The 18,618-nt window shown below is 41.8% G+C and overlaps 1 protein-coding gene across 1 annotated transcript in view; it reads right to left on the bottom strand.

Annotated features, from left to right (window-relative positions):
- Ryr2 (ryanodine receptor 2) overlaps positions 1-18,618 on the bottom strand; it is a 588,770-nt gene that overhangs the window by 174,527 nt on the left and 395,625 nt on the right. The window contains exons 37-40 of the mRNA XM_077802933.1: positions 11,052-11,847; positions 9,195-9,395; positions 3,542-3,647; positions 1,213-1,356 (exon numbers count right to left, since the gene is read on the bottom strand). Of these exons, the coding sequence (XP_077659059.1) occupies positions 1,213-1,356; positions 3,542-3,647; positions 9,195-9,395; positions 11,052-11,847 (1,247 nt within the window). The remainder of the gene's footprint in view (positions 1-1,212; positions 1,357-3,541; positions 3,648-9,194; positions 9,396-11,051; positions 11,848-18,618) is intronic.

Consider the following 18,618-nt stretch of genomic DNA (forward strand, 5'->3'; position numbering starts at 1 on the left):
ACCACACAGAATTATATATATTTTTAGATTTGGATCTAATTCTTGTCATTTAAAATGTCTTCAGAAGGATTTGATCATGAAGTTATATCAAAGTAGAAATTTATTTCATACACAGGTCACTTGCAATATAATATGCAAAACAATTACTTTAAAATAGAAACTTCTTAACCTCTAATAATATTATCAAAATTAAGTGGGGTTGATGTAACTAATCCATAAATAATAGTAAGGAAATACTTAATTCCCATCACTAGTACATTGGCTGATTTTTTAAAGAAGATGTTTACCTTTAACGTAGGTATTATGTAAGGAAAACCAAAAACTACCAATTTTATTAAAAAACAAAATGCCAAAAAAATTTCCATAATATCTCAAAAACATTTTGCCATTTTAAAAGCATAAGATTGGAAATCTGTTAACAATAAAAAGTGGTTTATAAGAAACTTGAACTCTGATATTGAAGATGACCTGACTCAAATTTCATTCTGACTGAAGAATAAATTTAGAAATAACTATATAAAGGCTTTCCATTATAAGTTAAAGATTTGAAAATGTAAAAATTGTAGTACTTTTTTCCTTTCAGAAAGGAAAAAGAAACCCTTAGTAAGCCAATACAGCATCTTAAAATCACGGGCGTATCGGAGGCTGGAGTAATGTGCAAGTAGACCCCTCAGACCTGCTCCAGGACTCCTTCAGGACCAGGGCCAGAGAGACTCAAAGCCCAGGGGGGCTTCCAGGGTTTCAGGAAGTGGCAGCCATGGTTCCTGGTTAAATGGGATATGGACGAACCAGAAATGCTACCGTTTGAGTGAATGTTTCAGAATGAAATATAATTGTAGGCAATATACATTTACCTTTTAAGACACATGTTTAATTTGATGTGATAACTGAAATCAACTGAGTGTATAATATTTGGATACGAAGGCTAAATTCTCTTTATACTTTCTCTTGATGGTCTCTGATCACAAACCTAAGTGTGGAGCTCTCTAGAGAGCCCATCCACCCTCCAGCGCTACTACCTCTCCAACTGGCCCTACACACAGGTAGATGCTGCCATCTGCTTCTGGGAGCTGCAGACATTGACTTCAGCATCAAATTCTTGGAAGTTGCAAACTCATGACCATGCTGGCTTATCTACTATGTTAAGCATTCAAAGGATGAATAAATGTCAGGGGTCACATCACTGTGCCAGTGCCCCTTTAAACTGCTTACAGGACTTCTTGGAGTCACTATCCACTGGCTTTTCTGCTTGCTTCTTCTTCAGGTATGTCACCTTTTCTACCAGGGACAGCAGACGCCCTCTAAAGGTTAAGTCACTGTTTCCATCCAGAGACCCATCTTCATCCAGCTCAATTCCTAGCATGAGAAAAGAGGAAAAAGCAAAAAAGGAAAAATTATTTGAAAACAATACATCTGGAGAAATAATCTCAGGCTTTGAAACCTTTCCATTAATAGCTTTGTAGCTTTGAGCAAAGTCTAAGAAGCTCAAGAGCGCTAGTTAAGTGACTTGCCCATCAGCGCTCAAGTAAGATGAACCCGTCAGCTTTCCCTCCCCCTCCTCCCCGGTTCCTGGGAGCTCAGGGCTATTGACAACCAGTACAAAACAAAAACTGAGCAGAAACCACAAAGATACTATTAGGAGCCAAGATCAGTTCTGCCCTTCAGGTACTCTTGGGCATCTCTGACTCGGGATGTTAACTGCTGGAGCCCATGGTCCTGCTCTGCCTAACCCCAACCCACCCTGCCCAGCTTCCATCCTTTGCTGTCCCTCCCAAAGCAACAGTGATATCTGGGTGACTTATAAGACAGAACAGGCATGACCAGATGCCCTAAACCAGGGAACGCTGCTATCTGTACCAGTGATTCCACTGTTTTACAGTTGCCTTTGGTGACAGAATCTGCATGCTGTGATTCTCAGGCAGTATTCTAGTGGCTTTTCATCCATAACATGAATTAAGATGTATGGCTGTTTTATTCTCTTCACTTAAATAAGATTAACATTATCTCACTGGTGATGTGACACACATCTCACATCAGAACTGTATCTATATAGTTCATGTAAAAATGACAAATTCATTTTATTACAACAATTTCCACATTGTTTCATAAAGGAATGAAGAACTACACATCCATCTAATCAATTCCATTTTAAAAGTTCTAAGAAGACAAGGAGGGGTGAGTCCCTTAACAGATTATGGCTACTGACATTCAGCAATGGAGGCCTTCCATAGACACTCATTAATTTCAAAAGACCCACTGGATTTCCCAGGCCTGTCCTGAATGATGGCCCTTTGATAGGAATTGGAGAGCAGTGACTGAGATTGGGGCTCTGATGACCTCATGGCTGTGGTGTGCCTGGTGCCTGGGAATGCTCCTGTGCAAGGGCACAGGATGCCCACTCCTTTGGTAATGCCCTGCATGAGGCGGCTCTGCAGAAGAGTCTTATCAGCTTCAACCTTGATCTTAGGCACATAGATCCAGGGAATAGACGAATCCTCTTGCTATACAACCACAATGTTTCACCAGCTCTGCTGCTCCTGAGCCTGTCTATTTAACAGTAGCTTTAAACAATGGACCTCCTTGAGCACCACACAAAGCTCCTAACATTGCACATTGCAACTGTGGAAAAGCTGCATAAATGTTTCTAATTTCTGTAACTTTCCTGAATACAAAGAATAATGCTTGCATAGTCTTCAAACTGATGAGACATATATAAATAAAGACTGCTGGCATAACTCTTTAGATCGGCTTTTTCATCAGACAGCAGCACTCTGCTTGACGCCCAGCTTTGTCTTCAAAATCATCTGTATGGGTTGAGTCTTTATATGTTTCTCATCTCCCTTCATTGGAACTTAGAGTTTGTCCATGCTGGTCGCAGCACACAGGCATAAATGCTTTAACTGTTTGTTATCAAATTACTTAATTTTTTAAAAAAGAACTTTATTAGGGCACACTGATATACAAAATGGCACATGCTTAATGTACATAATTTGATTTGTTTGAACACAGGTGTACAACCATGAAACCATCACCACAATCAAGCTGTAGATATAAATCCATCACCTCTAAGTTTCCTTCTACTTTTTTTGTCAGAAGGATTAACAAGAGATATGCCCTATAAAAGTTTCAAGTTCACAGCTCAGTACTGCTACCTGCAGGCACATGCACCACAGGTCTCTAGGACTTGTTCATCTTCTTTTACAGAAACTTCACAGCCACCGACTAAACCAACTGCACACTCATCTCTCTGCCAGAAGTGCCTGCCTGAAGTCCCCACCCTTCTTCTGATTCCCTAGTGGTGAACAAAAGAAGGTGAGCGAGAGAGGCTCTCAGCCATCTTCTGCTCAAGCTCACTGCCTCTTGACTTTTCTGACTCTTCGGACTTGACACAGAGGGACAGTCAGCCATGCTGCCATAATAAATACCATTATATGAACGTGTAACACAGCTAGAGCTATTCACCTAGATACTTAAGTGTGAACCAGGATGTATGGATTAGGAATGTCCATCTAATAGCAATTACAAATCAAGAAGATCCTACCACAGTGTGTCATCAAATCTTCATGAAAATCCAATAGTTGGTCACGAATTTCTTCAGGACATGGACATTCATTTTTGTCATCCTTAAAATTGAGAAGCATATTGATCTGGAAGGGAAAACAGGAAGGAGGAGGAACAGGGAGAAAATTGTGAATTCCGGAAAGATACACCAAGAAAAGAGCAAAGTTGTATGAAATCAGCCCTTGAAGGTACACAAACCATTGGCCAATCAGGCAAGTCACCGTCCATTACTCAACCCAACAAATACCAACAAAGAAGTCAAATCATCCAAAGCTACACAGGCTGGAAAACTTATGCAGCGTCAATTCCTCCTCCATCCTACAGTAAGACTCCTGCATGTGTTTAAAATCCTTAACTGAGGGATCCTACGAGCTAATTATTAAAGGTCATTTACTATGCTTCTCCTCCAATTCCATTATTTTCTAACTGGTATCTATAATTTTTGATGATTTTTTCTCTGACTTTTTAAAAAACTTTTTAATTACCTTAAAGAACTTGTTTCGAGGATACAGCTGCAAAGAAGGAAAAATTAAAATATAATAAAATGGATGACAACACTGTTGTCAATATTCTATGAGATTCCTTTTTTAATGATTAAATGAAACCAACTGTGGGATACTGTCTTCCATTTGATTTAGTTTATACACATTGATATTAAACTTATGAAGGAAAGACAGGTCAGATGCAATTCTATGTTTTCCTTTTAAAATTAGAATTTTGTGTAACTTTTGGAGTTGTTGTTGAAGTATTCTGAGATAACTGTAGATGCCATTGTTAAAAATAATACAAAGGGCTTGTATAGCTTTCACAAAATTCCTCCCATGGTAACACCCTAGGCCTGCAGCACAGCATCACAGCAGGCTGTCAGCAAGACAGGCTCAAAACACAGGAGGACTCCTTTACCTAAAAGGCCCCAAAGCCTCCTCTTTGCCTACACCCACTTCCCTACCTTACCTGCCCTCAGCCTTAACTCCTGTCACCCACTGACCTGTTTTCCATCTCTTTGTCATTTTAAGAATGTTATTTTTAAAAGCAAAATGCAATATATGTATGTATTTCCCTATGATCCACTTTTGAAAAAAAATTATTTGACAAACATACATATGGGAGATATATCTTTATGCTTTAATAAATGTATACACTCTTTTTGAAAGAGTAAATCAAGTTAATTGATACATCTGTCACCTCAGCTACTTACCACTTTATTGTAGTGACAAAAATATCTCACATGATCCTTCTAATGTCACTGGGTCTATAGCGACACCTCATTTCAACCCAGATGTTGGTAATCTGTATCTTCCCACACTTTTTTTGTGGAGGGGAGCTTTTTAGAGGTTTGTCAATTTTATTAAATCTTTCCAAAGTAACTGTTTTTTGGATTCATTTTCTCCACAAATGTCTTGTTTTTGATTTCACTGACTTCTGTCCTGGTCTACATTCATGCCTATCTGGGTTTTGCCTGCTTTGTTTATTTTACTTGCTGTTTTCTAAATTCTTAAGAAGGTGGCAACCTAGATTATTAATATGTGTGTTTTCAAATGTAAGCACTGAGTGGCATATATTTCCCTCTGGGCACTGCTTTATCTTGTCACAGATTTTTCTATGTGATATTCTACTTTTTTCAGTTCACTGCATTTTTAGATATTCTTTGAGACATCCTCCTCAACTCATTGATTATTAGAAGTATACTGTTCACTTTTAAGGATTTGTAGATACACCTGAAATATTTGTGCTACTGATCTCTAATTGGATTCCAACAGGGTCAAACAATATTTTATGAGATTCCTTTTTTTTTTTTTAAGTTGAGGTTATTTGATAGACCAGGATGTTATACATCACTGCAAATGTTTTATAGGACCTTGAAAAGAGCATGGCATCTGTGGCTAGGTGGAGTATTCCACCAAGGTCAACACCCATGGATGAGGTCAACCTCTAAGGCGCCAACATGAGATTCAGTCCTGGCTGCTCTTCCTGCCCAGCGGCAAAGGTGCTGGGGTCCCCATGGTAACTGTGGGCTTGGCCCCTTCTCCTTGCAGTTCCGTCAGTTCTGCCTCCACCTGCTCTGGGGCCCTGCAACTCAGTGCATGACCCTTCTCTCCCTGACAAGCAACTCTTCGAGCACCTCTTCATCACGGCATGATGTTCTGTCTCCAGAGATTCTCTTTACGCCGAAGTCTGCTTTCACCATGTGGCCCCTGCTTTCATTTAATTAATATTTTTCATATTATCATTTTTCATTATTTTCCTTTCAACCTACGGGGAGTCACACTGAGTGACCACACCTTCCAGTCCTGATGCAACACGGGGATCTGAAAGATCACTGTAGTCTGGTGCAGTAGTGCCATGACTTGTGACTCGGTCTTTTCCCTACTCAAATAGCAAGGCCAGTCTTCTGAGTGGGCATACTCCTGGGGTGGAGCTACACTAAGCTGTTCCTTAGTAATCCTACCCCTTTGCCCTGCTTGGATAGAATGTACCATGGAAATGCCCTTTGTGTGTCCCCTTCTCCTGCTCTGCCTCTGGGTGTGGCCTCCCCAAATGTCAATCTGCTGACAGCAGACAACAGTAAGCAGACATCAACCCCCTGAAACCTGACCCCTTCACTCATTTGAATGGCTTCTTCCCAAAAAAAGGGTTGCGGTGTGCTTGCTCTCTTTCTCTCTATTTTTTCACAGACCCCAGTCAGAGGAGCCATCACAGAACTGAAAGAAAAAGGTATCTCTGTTTCTTGTGTGATTATTTCATGTGGCGCAATTCACCTAGAGTGACCCAGAGTGCTTTAGTTGTGGAACGCGACATCATCCTATCCACATTATTATATTTGAAGTGAGTTTAGACATTATAGACTTGGACTGACTTTTTAAAATTCACTCTGCTAATTCCTTTCACATTGTATGGCTTGTTTATATTCACATAATTATTAACAGGCTATGATTTAAGACTATCATTTTCCTTGCTGTTGTTTTGTCTGTGATTTATTTACCCCAACAGGCTGTGGGTAACTTGATCAGTTTATAGGATCCGTTTTGATTCTTCCATGTTATTTCTTAGTGTAGGTTTTATACAGCCTTTTTGGAGGTTGCTAATGATACTATTTTTGCATAACTTATACAGACTACTAATATTAATATTTGACCAGTTTGAAGTGTAGAAATTCTCCTTTAATGTCCCTTTATTCTCCCCCAGTTACAATATGTCTTGAAATTTTCCAACACACCTATTGAGAACCACCCCCAACAGCTTCAGAACACCAGCTTCAATCCCAAATATAATTCAGAGAATTCCAAAGAAGGAAGGTGCATTTTTTACCCAGATACTAACACATTCCACTGTTCTTTCTTCCTGATTTTCCAGATTTTCTTCCTCTGTCACTTGTGTCAAAGACCGTCCTTAGCCCTCTGCAGTCACATCCCACCACTTCTCCTCACTTGGGAGTGTCCCATTTCCATTTGCTCCTGAAGAGTCTACAAATGAACTCAGGCTGACAGCTTTTCCTCTCGCACATGACAAACAGCACTGTGCCACCTCCCACTGGGCTGCATGCTTCCCTATGACAAGCTCGCTGTCATTAGAATTGTTTTTCCAACTGTAGGAAAAGTGTCATTTCTTTCAAGATCTTTAGTTTTCTGAAATTTGATTATGAGGTATCTAGATACAGAATTCTTTGGCTTTTCATGCTGAGGGTTTAATCAACTTCTTGAGTCCCCAGGCTCCTGTCTTTTAGTGAATCTGGAATTTTCCATCCCCGCATCTTCGGTTATCATTTGTGGTTCACCTTCTTCTGTCCTTCAGCAACTCCAGCATCTTGGTGTTAGGCCTTCAGTCTCTCCAACTGGCCTCTGAAGGTCTGTTTTCTTGCTTTTCCTCAGATGGAGTTGTTTCTACTGGTCCCTCTCAGTTCACTGGCTCTTTCCTCTGCCCTCTCCTGTCCACTGATAAACCCTTTGAATGAGGTTTTTATTTCAGCTTCTGTATGTTTCAGATCTGAAGTTTCCACTTGGTATCTTTTGCTTCTTTGCTGAGAATCCCATTTTTTTTTTCTATTTGGAAGCAATCTTGAGATAATTGCTCTAAAAGCTCTGTCATGACGTTGACATCTCAGTGTTGGTGTTTATTGTCTTTTTTCACATAGGTTCTTCTAGTTCTTGGGATTATAAATTATTTTAATTGACATCTGAAGAACATCAGGTGTACTGTAAGTTCTGGGTCTCATTTAAGGCTGCCATAGCTGTCTTCCTCTGACACTATTCAGCAGAAAAATTTAGAGAAGGGGCCCCTGTTGCTGCAGGGGAGGGGTGGGAGTTCTAGTGAGGACACCAGCCCTGGAAAGGTCAGAGGGTGGCTGCCTGTCCTTCCCTGGCCTCTGTTGACACTCTGGGAGGGGCTGTCCCTGCTACTACTCAGCAGGGATGGAAGTCCAGCTCTCTCCTCTGGGGGCAACTTGTTATAGCCCTGCAAGTGGATGTTAGGACTCCCCACTCTGCTCGTCTGCTGAGTAGGGGTGGAGTGGGGGCAGCTTCTCTGTGGCTTTTGGATACTATGGTATAGCTATTATCTGAAGTTTTCATCTTGCTCAGCTGCCCCTTTCCCAGTCCTTTGGCAGGTGGGAGCAAGCTTCTGTTAGGCCCTTCTTGTCTCTGCCCACTGGTGTTCTTGGTCAAAGGCTTCTTCAGCTCCGTATCTGGAATGGATGAGGCAGAAGAAAGTCCTTGGGACTCACCACCACACTGCTGATGGGTCCCAGGTTCTGTAGCCAGTGCCCTCCTTCTGCCTTACATAGCCCTCTTAGATGCCCTATCCAGGATTGTAGTTGCACTTAAAGGAAGAATAGGGAAAGGCACACGCATTCCATCTTTCCAGAAGCAGAAGTCTTCCAACAGTCCTTTAGTAGACAGTTCATCTATGAGAGGGTAGACTTGTTCTCTGCTCAATAAATGCTATTTACAGCAATAAACAAAAAGTTCATGCTGTTCCCCCAAAGAGATTACATTCTGTTGTGAAAAGAATGAATTCTGTCTTACTCTGTAAACACTTTTGCTCTGAGCTAACTTGGAGACAGGAGACAGCAGGTGAAAGACATGGAAGCTGACATCTGTGTGCTGTACTCTTTAGCCAGCCCCTCTCCATCCTGTGCCCTGAAATCTGCAACATACACAGAGACCTGGATTTGGAGATGAGTCATCTGAGAAAGAACCATAAACAGGGTGGTCGAGCCTCCAGGAAGCAATGTGGAGAGACATTTGGCTCTTCTACAGGAGCCACTCAGAAAGCACCTTGCCTGGAGTCCTGGCAGTCACGGGTTCCCGGCAATAGGTTTCATGCCCACCAAGGTACCCTCTGTGCTTAGGCAGTACCATTATCCACAGAGCTTCAGATTCTGGCATATGTGCTTCTCAGAGAGTCTGGGGCATGCCTGATATCTGTCAATAAGTCCCTCTTCTATTTAGACTACCAAGTAGATTCTTTTGGCAAAATTAAGAATATTGATTAAATTAACTTGGCTAGTTTGAACAGAATACAACAACAACAACAAGAAAACACTCTTGCAATGTATGACACAATTTTTCATCTACAGATCCTGAATGCACTTAACTCCCAAGGAAAAGGGAAGCACGTGCACGTCCTTCCAGTACCTGCTCTTGAGGTGGTGATCTAAATTCCTTGGTTTTCCTGGCTGTGAGCGCAGCCGACATGTTTAAGGCTTGCATGACTTCGTTATATCGGAAACGCTGATTATCTTGGAGCTTAGCCACAAAGTCATCTGAAAAGGCTACTATGGCTTCTATCCGGTGCCGGACCTGGCAGTCACAGAGGTACTGGAGCAACAGGCACATCTGAAAAGACAATTAAAAAGGCACATTTAACTCTAAGTCCTTCAAGAGTTGGAGCAGCCCAAGTTGCAGCCTGTTAAACATGCACAGCTACCCCCTCTCCTCCCTTAAAGAATGAATCCTAATTTTGTGTAGGTGGCAACATGCTCGGTCCTGGGGAAAAAACATAATTTGTTTAGGCCCAAACATCAAATACATCCCTGTGGTGGACACTGAGACTCTGAGCCCCCTCTTGCAGTCACAGGTGGTATGGCCAGTGGACTCAGACGGAGTGGCAGGCAAGGAGCCATCCAGGAAAGTCTTCATCATGAGTACTAGAACAGAATGCTTCCCATAACTGGGTGATAACTTGAAGACTGGAGAAGGAAGGCCTTAGCTAATGCACCTTAGAAGAAAACCACAGGCTGAGGGTCACAGAGCAGAGACATCACTGTCTGGGGCCCTGACGACATTCCCGAATACCAGTTCTGGAACTGCAGGCTTGGCATGGAAGTTAACAGACTGCGAATGCTTGCTTACTCAGCCGGGTGTTTCCTTACGGGAAGCCAAAAGGATGTGCAACTGATAGCATGTAGTAGGCAGAAATGTGTCCAGGAGACACCTGCTAACTTTAGGAAAACAGTTGTATACACTAAGTACCAACTGGGACATATATACATAGTGGTACCTAGGAGGACTTTAAACCCCTGCACGCCACCATCCACAGTATAACCATTTCTGTCAACTTTCTAAAGAGAATTTTCTGTCATTCTCTGAAGCTGCCCCCAGATCCGTCCCCTTCTTCACCTGAAGGAGCACCTTCCCCTGAGGTCTGCACCAGCGGGAAAGCCTGCTGAGAGTGCTTTCTCTCTACTTTCTCCCAGGAGCTGCCAGGGCCTACCCTGCCTCCTGACCTGTTGGGCTTCTGCTCCTGAGACTCCCTGCTGCTCTCTTGCTTGGCCCTGCTCAACTCCAGCTCCTTCATCTGCCCTCAGTCTAAAAGTCACCATCCCCAGGAGACCTTCCCTTCCCTTTCTAATAGTCATCCAATTTTCATTCTTCTAGGAACCCATTCTTCTACTTCAGAGTATTTATAGACTGAGCTTCTGTAAGCAGGTTCAAGCCTATGTCCTGCTCTTAGGTTCAAGGGCACAGCCCAGATAAGACTCAATTGATGATGATCAAGGGGATGAGCTGAAAATCATGACAGTGATGCAAACATCAAACTGATTCCAGTGAACCACACACACAGGCTTAAAGGAAAGACCCTTCATTCTTGATCACTGCAAGTCAGGCCGAGTGAATTCCTCATAACATGACAGTCAGTGGGGTAAAGCCTTGCTATGTAAGAATGGCCACATCCACTGGCAAGCTCCTCTTCTAAGGTGGCAAGAAAGGAAGTAGGGAAAGGGGAGTTTAGTGAATCAGATTTCAGGTATCCCAACATAAGTGAAACACATCTACAGGAACGAGAGACACAAGGAAGCTGCTAAGACTTGGAGAAGAATGAGAAGTAATTTAACTTTAGGAAGATACATAGTTCTGGGTGATAACTTGAAGACTGGAGAAGGAAGGCAGTAGCTAATGCACCTTAGAAGAAAACTATGTACATGCACACAGAGGCAAACTGCGATAATACTTGGCAATTCTGAAATTGACAGGAGTCTTTCTTCTGGTTACCTGCAGTTTGACGGGCTCAGGCAGCTTCATTTGGAGCAGGCCTTCCTGGGGTCTCTTGCCCCCTTCGTCACCTGCTCCCTCCAGCTTCGAGTCTTCTGCACTGAGCTCTTTCTCCAGGGTGTGGCCCTCCTCCTCTGGTGTGACAGCTTCCTTGAACACACGGGGCTCAATCAGCTGCAAGATGTGCTTCAGGTCCTCGTTGTGAAAGACGCCCATGATCAGCAGAGTGTAGAACAGCTTGATGAGAGGTACAAAGAGGAATTCAGTGGTCCCCCCAACGGGGTCCCGAGCGTGCAGGCTGCCCTCTTTAACCGCTTCCGTCAGCATCTGTATGGTTTTGGCCTTCAGAATGTCCAGCGGGAACTCTGGACTGTACTGGTAAAATTCATTACTAATGCTCACAAAACTGGGGGAGGAGAACTGCATCCGGGGCCGGAGGGAAGTGCTGAGGCCAATCCCAGGGAGGCCATGCTTTTTGTTCTCGTCAGGGAAGAGAGTGATGCTCTTCGTCTCCTCAGTCATGGGGACGATGAACTCGTTGTTCATCATGAGCCTGGCCGTGGCATAGGAGCTCAGGTGAATGTCAATCAGCAGGTCATAGTAGCCTGTGCGCAGCAATCCAGGCATGTACTTGTTCTCGATGGCATAGAGCAGCTGAGGCTCGTCCACGTGGCTGCATAGGGCGTGGGCCACCCGGTGGTTCCCAAGAGCACAGACAGCAGAGTACAGCCGCAGAGTGTGGTAGTGAAATTTCAGCAGCTCCTCCTGCTCCGTCAGCTCCAGTATGTCCACAGACCTGAGGGAGGGTGAGAGGAGGGGCAGCACCATTAGGAAATGGGCCACTGAAAGAGAGCCATTAGGAAAATCAAAGAGGATGGGAACAGACGCCATTTTCTTTTAATTTTCTGTGGCATGTTTGGTAGCTGCATAATAGGCTTTTAAAAATCACTTCTCCAAGTTTTCTTCCACCCCAGAATTTGACACTGAAAATTGCCAAATGCTACTTCATCTAAGATCTTCCCTGCCTTCCACAACATCCAGGTACTGGGCACCTCTTCTAGGCATGTGAGTTTCAACCTACATCTGGAACCTGCCCTTTTCAGAATCTAAGCACTCTCTGGGAAACCGGTGAATCTCCTTTTCCAAAAGGCTAACCTGGCACAAGAAGCCAGAAAGCTTTGCCTGAACCATGCTTCCCTCCTCTCAGCACTACCATTAGGCTGTCAGCCTGACCAACCAGATGTAGGTGGACGGCATGCTAAATCCACTGGTATGAACTACCCCCACAGGCATCCCTCACAGACCCACATATCTTCTCAGCTGCCTATGTTTCCACCCAGGTCTGTGTAGCTCATGAAACAGGCACTATGCATGGAGTTTTCTACTTGGCAAAACAAGAGGGCACTTCCAACTTCTACTGGAGTAAGAGTTCACACTGAGTTCTTAATCCAGGTCACTGTGCTTCCACTAAAGCTTATGGCTAGGCTATTCCTTTCAGAACATGTAGCTTCCTTAGATGTAGTAATGTGTTCAAAGCTACTTAATTATATAGATTATTCATGGGTGACACTGCAGCATTAAGAGTAGAAATTTGAGGGGCTGGGGTTGTGGCTCAGTGGTAGAGCACTCTCCTAGCATATGTGAGATACTGGGCTCAATCCTCAGTACTACATAAAAATAAATAAATAAAGGTATTGTGTCCACCTACAACTAAAAATCATATATTTTTTTAAAAAGTATAGAAATGTGATATAGTCAAAGGAATTTCATTCATCTAGCAGGATGTTTTGAGTACTTCTCTCCATGAAAGCAGGGACTCCTGTGTGCTGTTGACTATTTCTCTAGCACCTTAGATATGCCTGGCACACAGCAGGTGCTAAAGGAAGATCTGCCTGAGCTTTGTCCCGGTGCTAAGGGGCTCTATCAACCTGGCCATGCCTGCTGACACTACCTCTGCATTTCACATCATAGGAGTTCAGTTGAAAGCCTTCAATGGATTCATGGTGCAGTTCCAGATCCACCTCCCAACTCTTAGAACCAGAGGCTTCATTATTAAAAATCAAAATCAAATGACAACTTGTTCCATGGGACACGTAAGCTACCAGAAAACCACAAAATTCTGGGACCCACAGCTAGTCCCTAGTTCTTGGAAAAGAAAAATTGATCAAGCTCCCCCACCCACCAAGAAATGTGGTAGCCCAGGTGCTGGCTGGCTCTTAAAGCCCTCAGAAGACTGTCCTAGAGCTCAGACTGGCCAATGGTCAAAATTCAGATCTTCTGTTCATCACATCAACCCAGTACAGCTGCACTCCAGGTCCTCCCTTGGAGAGCACAGCCGGGTCTACTAATTTCTCTCAAGATCCTTGTTAGAAACAACATACGAACACTACTTGCCCACACCACTGCTTCTATGTCCATTCCATTCATTCTCTCAACCTCATTCCCCTGTTATTCACTTAATGATCCCAGGTTCCAGTCTTTAAAGGAGTTCTCTTCCCTACCTGTCTTTGAAGGCAAGTGCCATATCTGTTTTGTTCATTATTTTATACCCAGTTTCAAGAACATAGCAGGAGTTAATGTCTCATAACTTTACAATATTTTAATCAATGATGTCCAAAGAACATACTTGGACTAAATTATATGTTTATGAAGTATGACTTAAGCTGGTGTGGCAAAAGAAATAGCATATTATTTTATTTAATGACAATTACAATATATCACTTTGTACTTCTCTAGCACATGCTCAAGATTATATTATTGTCATCTTCTTCTTTTCTACAGCCAGAGTCATCTTGCCAGCCCTATTCTGTGTTTGAGCATAGAACTTGTTTTGGTCAATAAAATGCAAGTGGACCACTTCTGTACAATGTGTCAAAATGCATTTCTACTGTCTTGTATAACTAATTAGAACAAATTTTAAAAAAATTTTTTAAATGCAAGTGGACTTAATATGTGATATGTGAACATAGTATCTACCAAATAGAAACTCTTAAAGGCCTGGAAGATTCTGTGAGTCATTTTGCATATCAATCCTGGGTTGGGGCAGGAAGGCACATGGTCACACCACAGTATATCCCCCCATCTGGAGCAGAGTTGTAGGGGACCTATGATCTGTGCAATATAAGAGATATGTCGCACATCGTTGACATTTTGGGGAGTAGTTTGTTATTGTAGCACAATTCATCTTACTCATTAACAGTCCCCAGTGGAGAAATTCTTTCATATCTTGATATATCATTTACATATTTATCCAGTATCAATGAGTGCATTATGTATTAAGCACTGTACACAGATGATGTAATGGGGAATAGAACACACAAGACTCTTGCCCACAGGGAACTGACCATCTAGTAAAGGAGGCAAAACTGTCCCCTCCCAAGAGTAAATTAAACTATTAACTGAGACATGTTAAGAAGAAGCAAAATGGGGCTGGAGCTGGGGCTCAGTGGTAGAGCACTTGCCTGGCATGTGTGAAGCCCTGGGTTCAATCCTCAGCACCACATACAAATAAGTAAATAAAGGTCCATCAATGACTAAAAAAAAAAAACCCTAAAAAAATAAGTATTAAAATGGACTTGCATGCCACAATCCCACACTTTCCAGGAAGTACCCTGTCACTGGGCCATCAGAGGAAGATTTCTCCCCATCACCAGTTGGTACCTTTCTTCTGGAATTTGAGTTTTGAAATGCATCAGGGTTTTTCTTTGGCTCTAGGAAGCACAAAACCCACAGAGACCTCACCACCAGCCCCAGCAAGTCATAGTGTGAACCACCATGCAGCACTCTGCACCAGGTTGGCCATTTTTCTACACTTTTTTTCTCTGCAACTGGATTCCAACTACTCATTTATGCATTCATGTTTCATGTATGTTGGAAAACTACTTCAAATCCTTTATGATCTCTAATAAAATTTATTCACTTATCACAGGAAATTAATATAAATTATGCATTATTAAGATGGAGGCATGTGAAGAGCAAAGACTTGGATCATGGCCTCTGACTGCTTCATAACTATGTTTGCACTGGGAACATTCTGGGCAAAAGTTCAGGTCAAGATTGCCCAGTTGCTATGGTTATGCCCAGCCTGAGGTGGCTCTGTGCAAGGTCACAGAATTATATCAGTCTGGACTTTGAGCTGAGGCACCAGGAGAATTCTGAGCATAACAAAATAACCCTAATGTCTCATCAGTGCTGCATCCTTCAGTCAGCCAGCTTTGCAGAACCTTTCCCACAAACAACCTTTTGATGAAAAAAACCTACATAATAAATGTACTGAGATAGCTCTGGGTCACTGTTACTCTATCAAAGGACAGTGCCCCACCTGGTCCCAGCTTTCTCTATGTATGTGTTCATCTTTTCTCAATTCTCCCATCACCCCTTGACAGTTTGTGAATTAACAGCTGCAGCAGAGCAGGCCACGACAGTTGGCACCTAAACACAGGCCAGACACAGGGGAACTTCAGTGATTAGATGAAGGGATGCTTCTGAGGACATATCAAAGAAAGGTGAGGAGCAAGTTTACACCTGGTGTAAACAAAGGCCATGCTGGATCCAAAGAAAGGAATCTCTATGTAAGCAAAAAAAGGAAAAAATAATTAAAATGCTCTATGAATGAGGTTTTGCCTCTCAAGCTCAAAACAGCAGCTTTCCTTGCTTCTCAGCTTCTGCCAGATATCTTTCCCCTCCCTCCCTCCCTCCCTCCCTCCCTCCCCCTCCCTCCCCCCCTCCCTCCCTCCCTCCCTCCCTCCCTCTCCTCTCTCTCTCTCTCTCTCTCTCTCTCTCTCTCTCTCTCTCTCCTGGACTTGCATTTTAAAATGTAAATTGCAGTGGCAATTATTCAAAACTGGCTTGAGAATGAAGGAAAAAAATGAGTCACTTTTGAATTCAAGCTGCTTGTGAGACCTTTAGACTATCTTGTCCGCTCTCACACTCCACCATCCTTCCTTAACTAGTTCCTCCCTAACACTACAGCACTGGGAGAAAAACAGAATGGTCTCATATATAGAAATATTCTTTTCCTTGAAAAATATTTATGGGGGATTTCAGGAATCTAATCTGAGCCAAAAGTAAACTCTGATCTGATAAAAACTATTAACTACACTTGTCTGATATCCTGCTTTTTATAGTTAGAATAAGTAAATGGGATTTACCTAAATGAGATCAATCTTCAGAAACATGTTAAAGGATACATCTGATTAATTCACAAAGTTAAATTGCTAAATATAAAATCAAGTACTCTTAACTTCTTAAATTCCGTAGGTAATATATTTAAACATTAAATGTATTTTTATAAATTGTTAAATGAAAAAAGTTTGAGTTTGCTTTAGTGTCTGTGTCTTCACTAAAATAAGGGTATTAAGAGGTTAGATTCTATTTGGTGTAATTCATATACAAAGTATAATTTAGATATAAAAAAACAAAAAATATTCCATCTTATTAAAGTGGAGTAATTTATCTAAACTTGGAAATTTCATAAGGGTTTCAGAAGGTAAATTTAAAAAGGGATCAAGAGTTACAAAGGAGATATGAAAAGGTATGAAAATATATTTTAGTATTTAAAAAGGAGGGTAAGAGAGATAGATAAGAAGGTTCTAGGTATAGAAATATAAAAAGCAGAAGGAAAAAGTAAATATTTCTATATGTACAATGTCTTTAGGTGATAAAAATAAAAAGTTACAGAATGTCTAAGTAAATTGCAGAAGTTTTGTTTAAGTTGTAGGAGGTTTGTGAAGGGTATATTTTAGAAAGTTTGTAAGTAAATTGGTTATATATAATTAGTACAATCAGTTAAAGTTATCCAAGGCTTTTCCTAAGATAAAATATCAATGTTGATATAAACCAAAGTTTAATCATCTATGAGTTAAAGTAATAAGGATTTCTTAAAACATCAACCTGCTCTTATCTGTCAATACAATTTCTTAGCTCTTGCACCTCCTACTAAAAGAAAAAATTGCTGGTCTCTATATCCTCATCGTATTTATTTATTTTATATTGATCTCATTCCAATACTCGTGAGTCCTTGTTTCTCTCATGGAAGTACCCACCTCTCAGATGACTTTACAACCTGTTCTTTCCAAACCAGAATTTTGCATCAGATCCCTCAAGTGTTCAAAACATTCCTAGGGAGGAATCCCAAACTCCTTGCCCTATGTTGCCCCTGCTCAGGCTGAAGCAGCCAGAGTGGTCATTGCCCATTTCTCCTTAGAGCAGTAAGGGTTCCCATACTCAAAGGGAAAAAGAGAACAGGACAATGGACAGTCAGCTGCAAGCTCATCTGACCCCAGATGTAACACTTCAGAATAGACATATATTGGTTATATTTTAAAAATTAAAAAGGGAGAGATGTGGCGAGCAGTGATTTGGATCATGGCCTCTGACTGCCTTGTGGCTGCGTTTGCACTGGGAATTTCCTGGGCAAAGGTGCAGATCAAGATTGCCCAGTTGTTATGGTGATTCCCAGCCTGGACTTTGAGGTCAGGCACCAGCTCCCAGGGATAGAGAATTCTGAGCACACCAAAATTAAGCTTAATGTCTCTACAGGGCTGCATCCTTCAGTCTGTTTGCTTTGCAAAACCTTTCCCACAAGTAACCTTTTGATGATAAAAACCTATACAATAAACATGCTGAGCTCACTCTGGTCACTGTTCTGCCATCAGAGGATGGAGTACCATCTATTCCAAGCTTTCTCTATGTGTGTGTTCATCTTTTCTCAATCCCTCATTGCTCCTTCCTGGTTTTCTGAATAAATGGCCACCATAGAGTAGGCCATGGCACAGGTATATCTTGAGTTTATGATCATGGCACATCAAAATATTCTATTAGAACATTCAAATTCTCTTAGCAGGGAGAGAATGTGCTTCCCTCATAAAGACATACTCCTTCCCAAATGTTAACATTTCTTTGGATTGTTCAGTGTATTTGTTAGAAACATCTTCAAATGTAAAATTCTGATACAAAAGTTACCTCACAAAACATAAGTATGGAATTAAAAATAAAATCTAATCATAATCAAGAATACATTATAAAATATGTATTTTTCTAGTATTTCACAAAGATACATAAACATTTAATGTAAACAATTCAGTGGCACATTTAATTTTTCTTTGACTTTCTTTTATGTTAAAATGTCTTTGTGAAGCTACAATTTGCATACTGTCCAATTCACTTATGTAATGCACATAGCCAATAGTCTTTACCCATGAATGGAGTCTTGCAGCCACTGACATAAGTCATACCAAGGACTTCTCAGCACCCAGGGGGAATCCAGAACCCCTCAGCAGCCCTGGTGACCACCAGTTTACTTCCTGTTGCAGAAGAGCTGCCTCTTACGGACCACAGTTTGTGGTCTCTGGTGGTTGACTTCCTGCACTGCACATGTTTGCCAGGTTCTAGTTTGTAGTGTCTATCTGTACACCAGTCCTCTTTGTGGTCAAGTAATGTGGATAGATTTATCTACTCATCCATTGGTGGGCACAGGGGTTGTTCCTGCTTTAACTACTGTGAATCATGATTCTCTGTACGTTCTTGTACTACTTGGGAGACAGGTTTTCATTTGAATACATACTGA

The sequence above is a fragment of the Urocitellus parryii genome, chromosome 9 (assembly GCF_045843805.1).
Source record: "Urocitellus parryii isolate mUroPar1 chromosome 9, mUroPar1.hap1, whole genome shotgun sequence".
Lineage (NCBI taxonomy): Eukaryota > Metazoa > Chordata > Mammalia > Rodentia > Sciuridae > Urocitellus > Urocitellus parryii.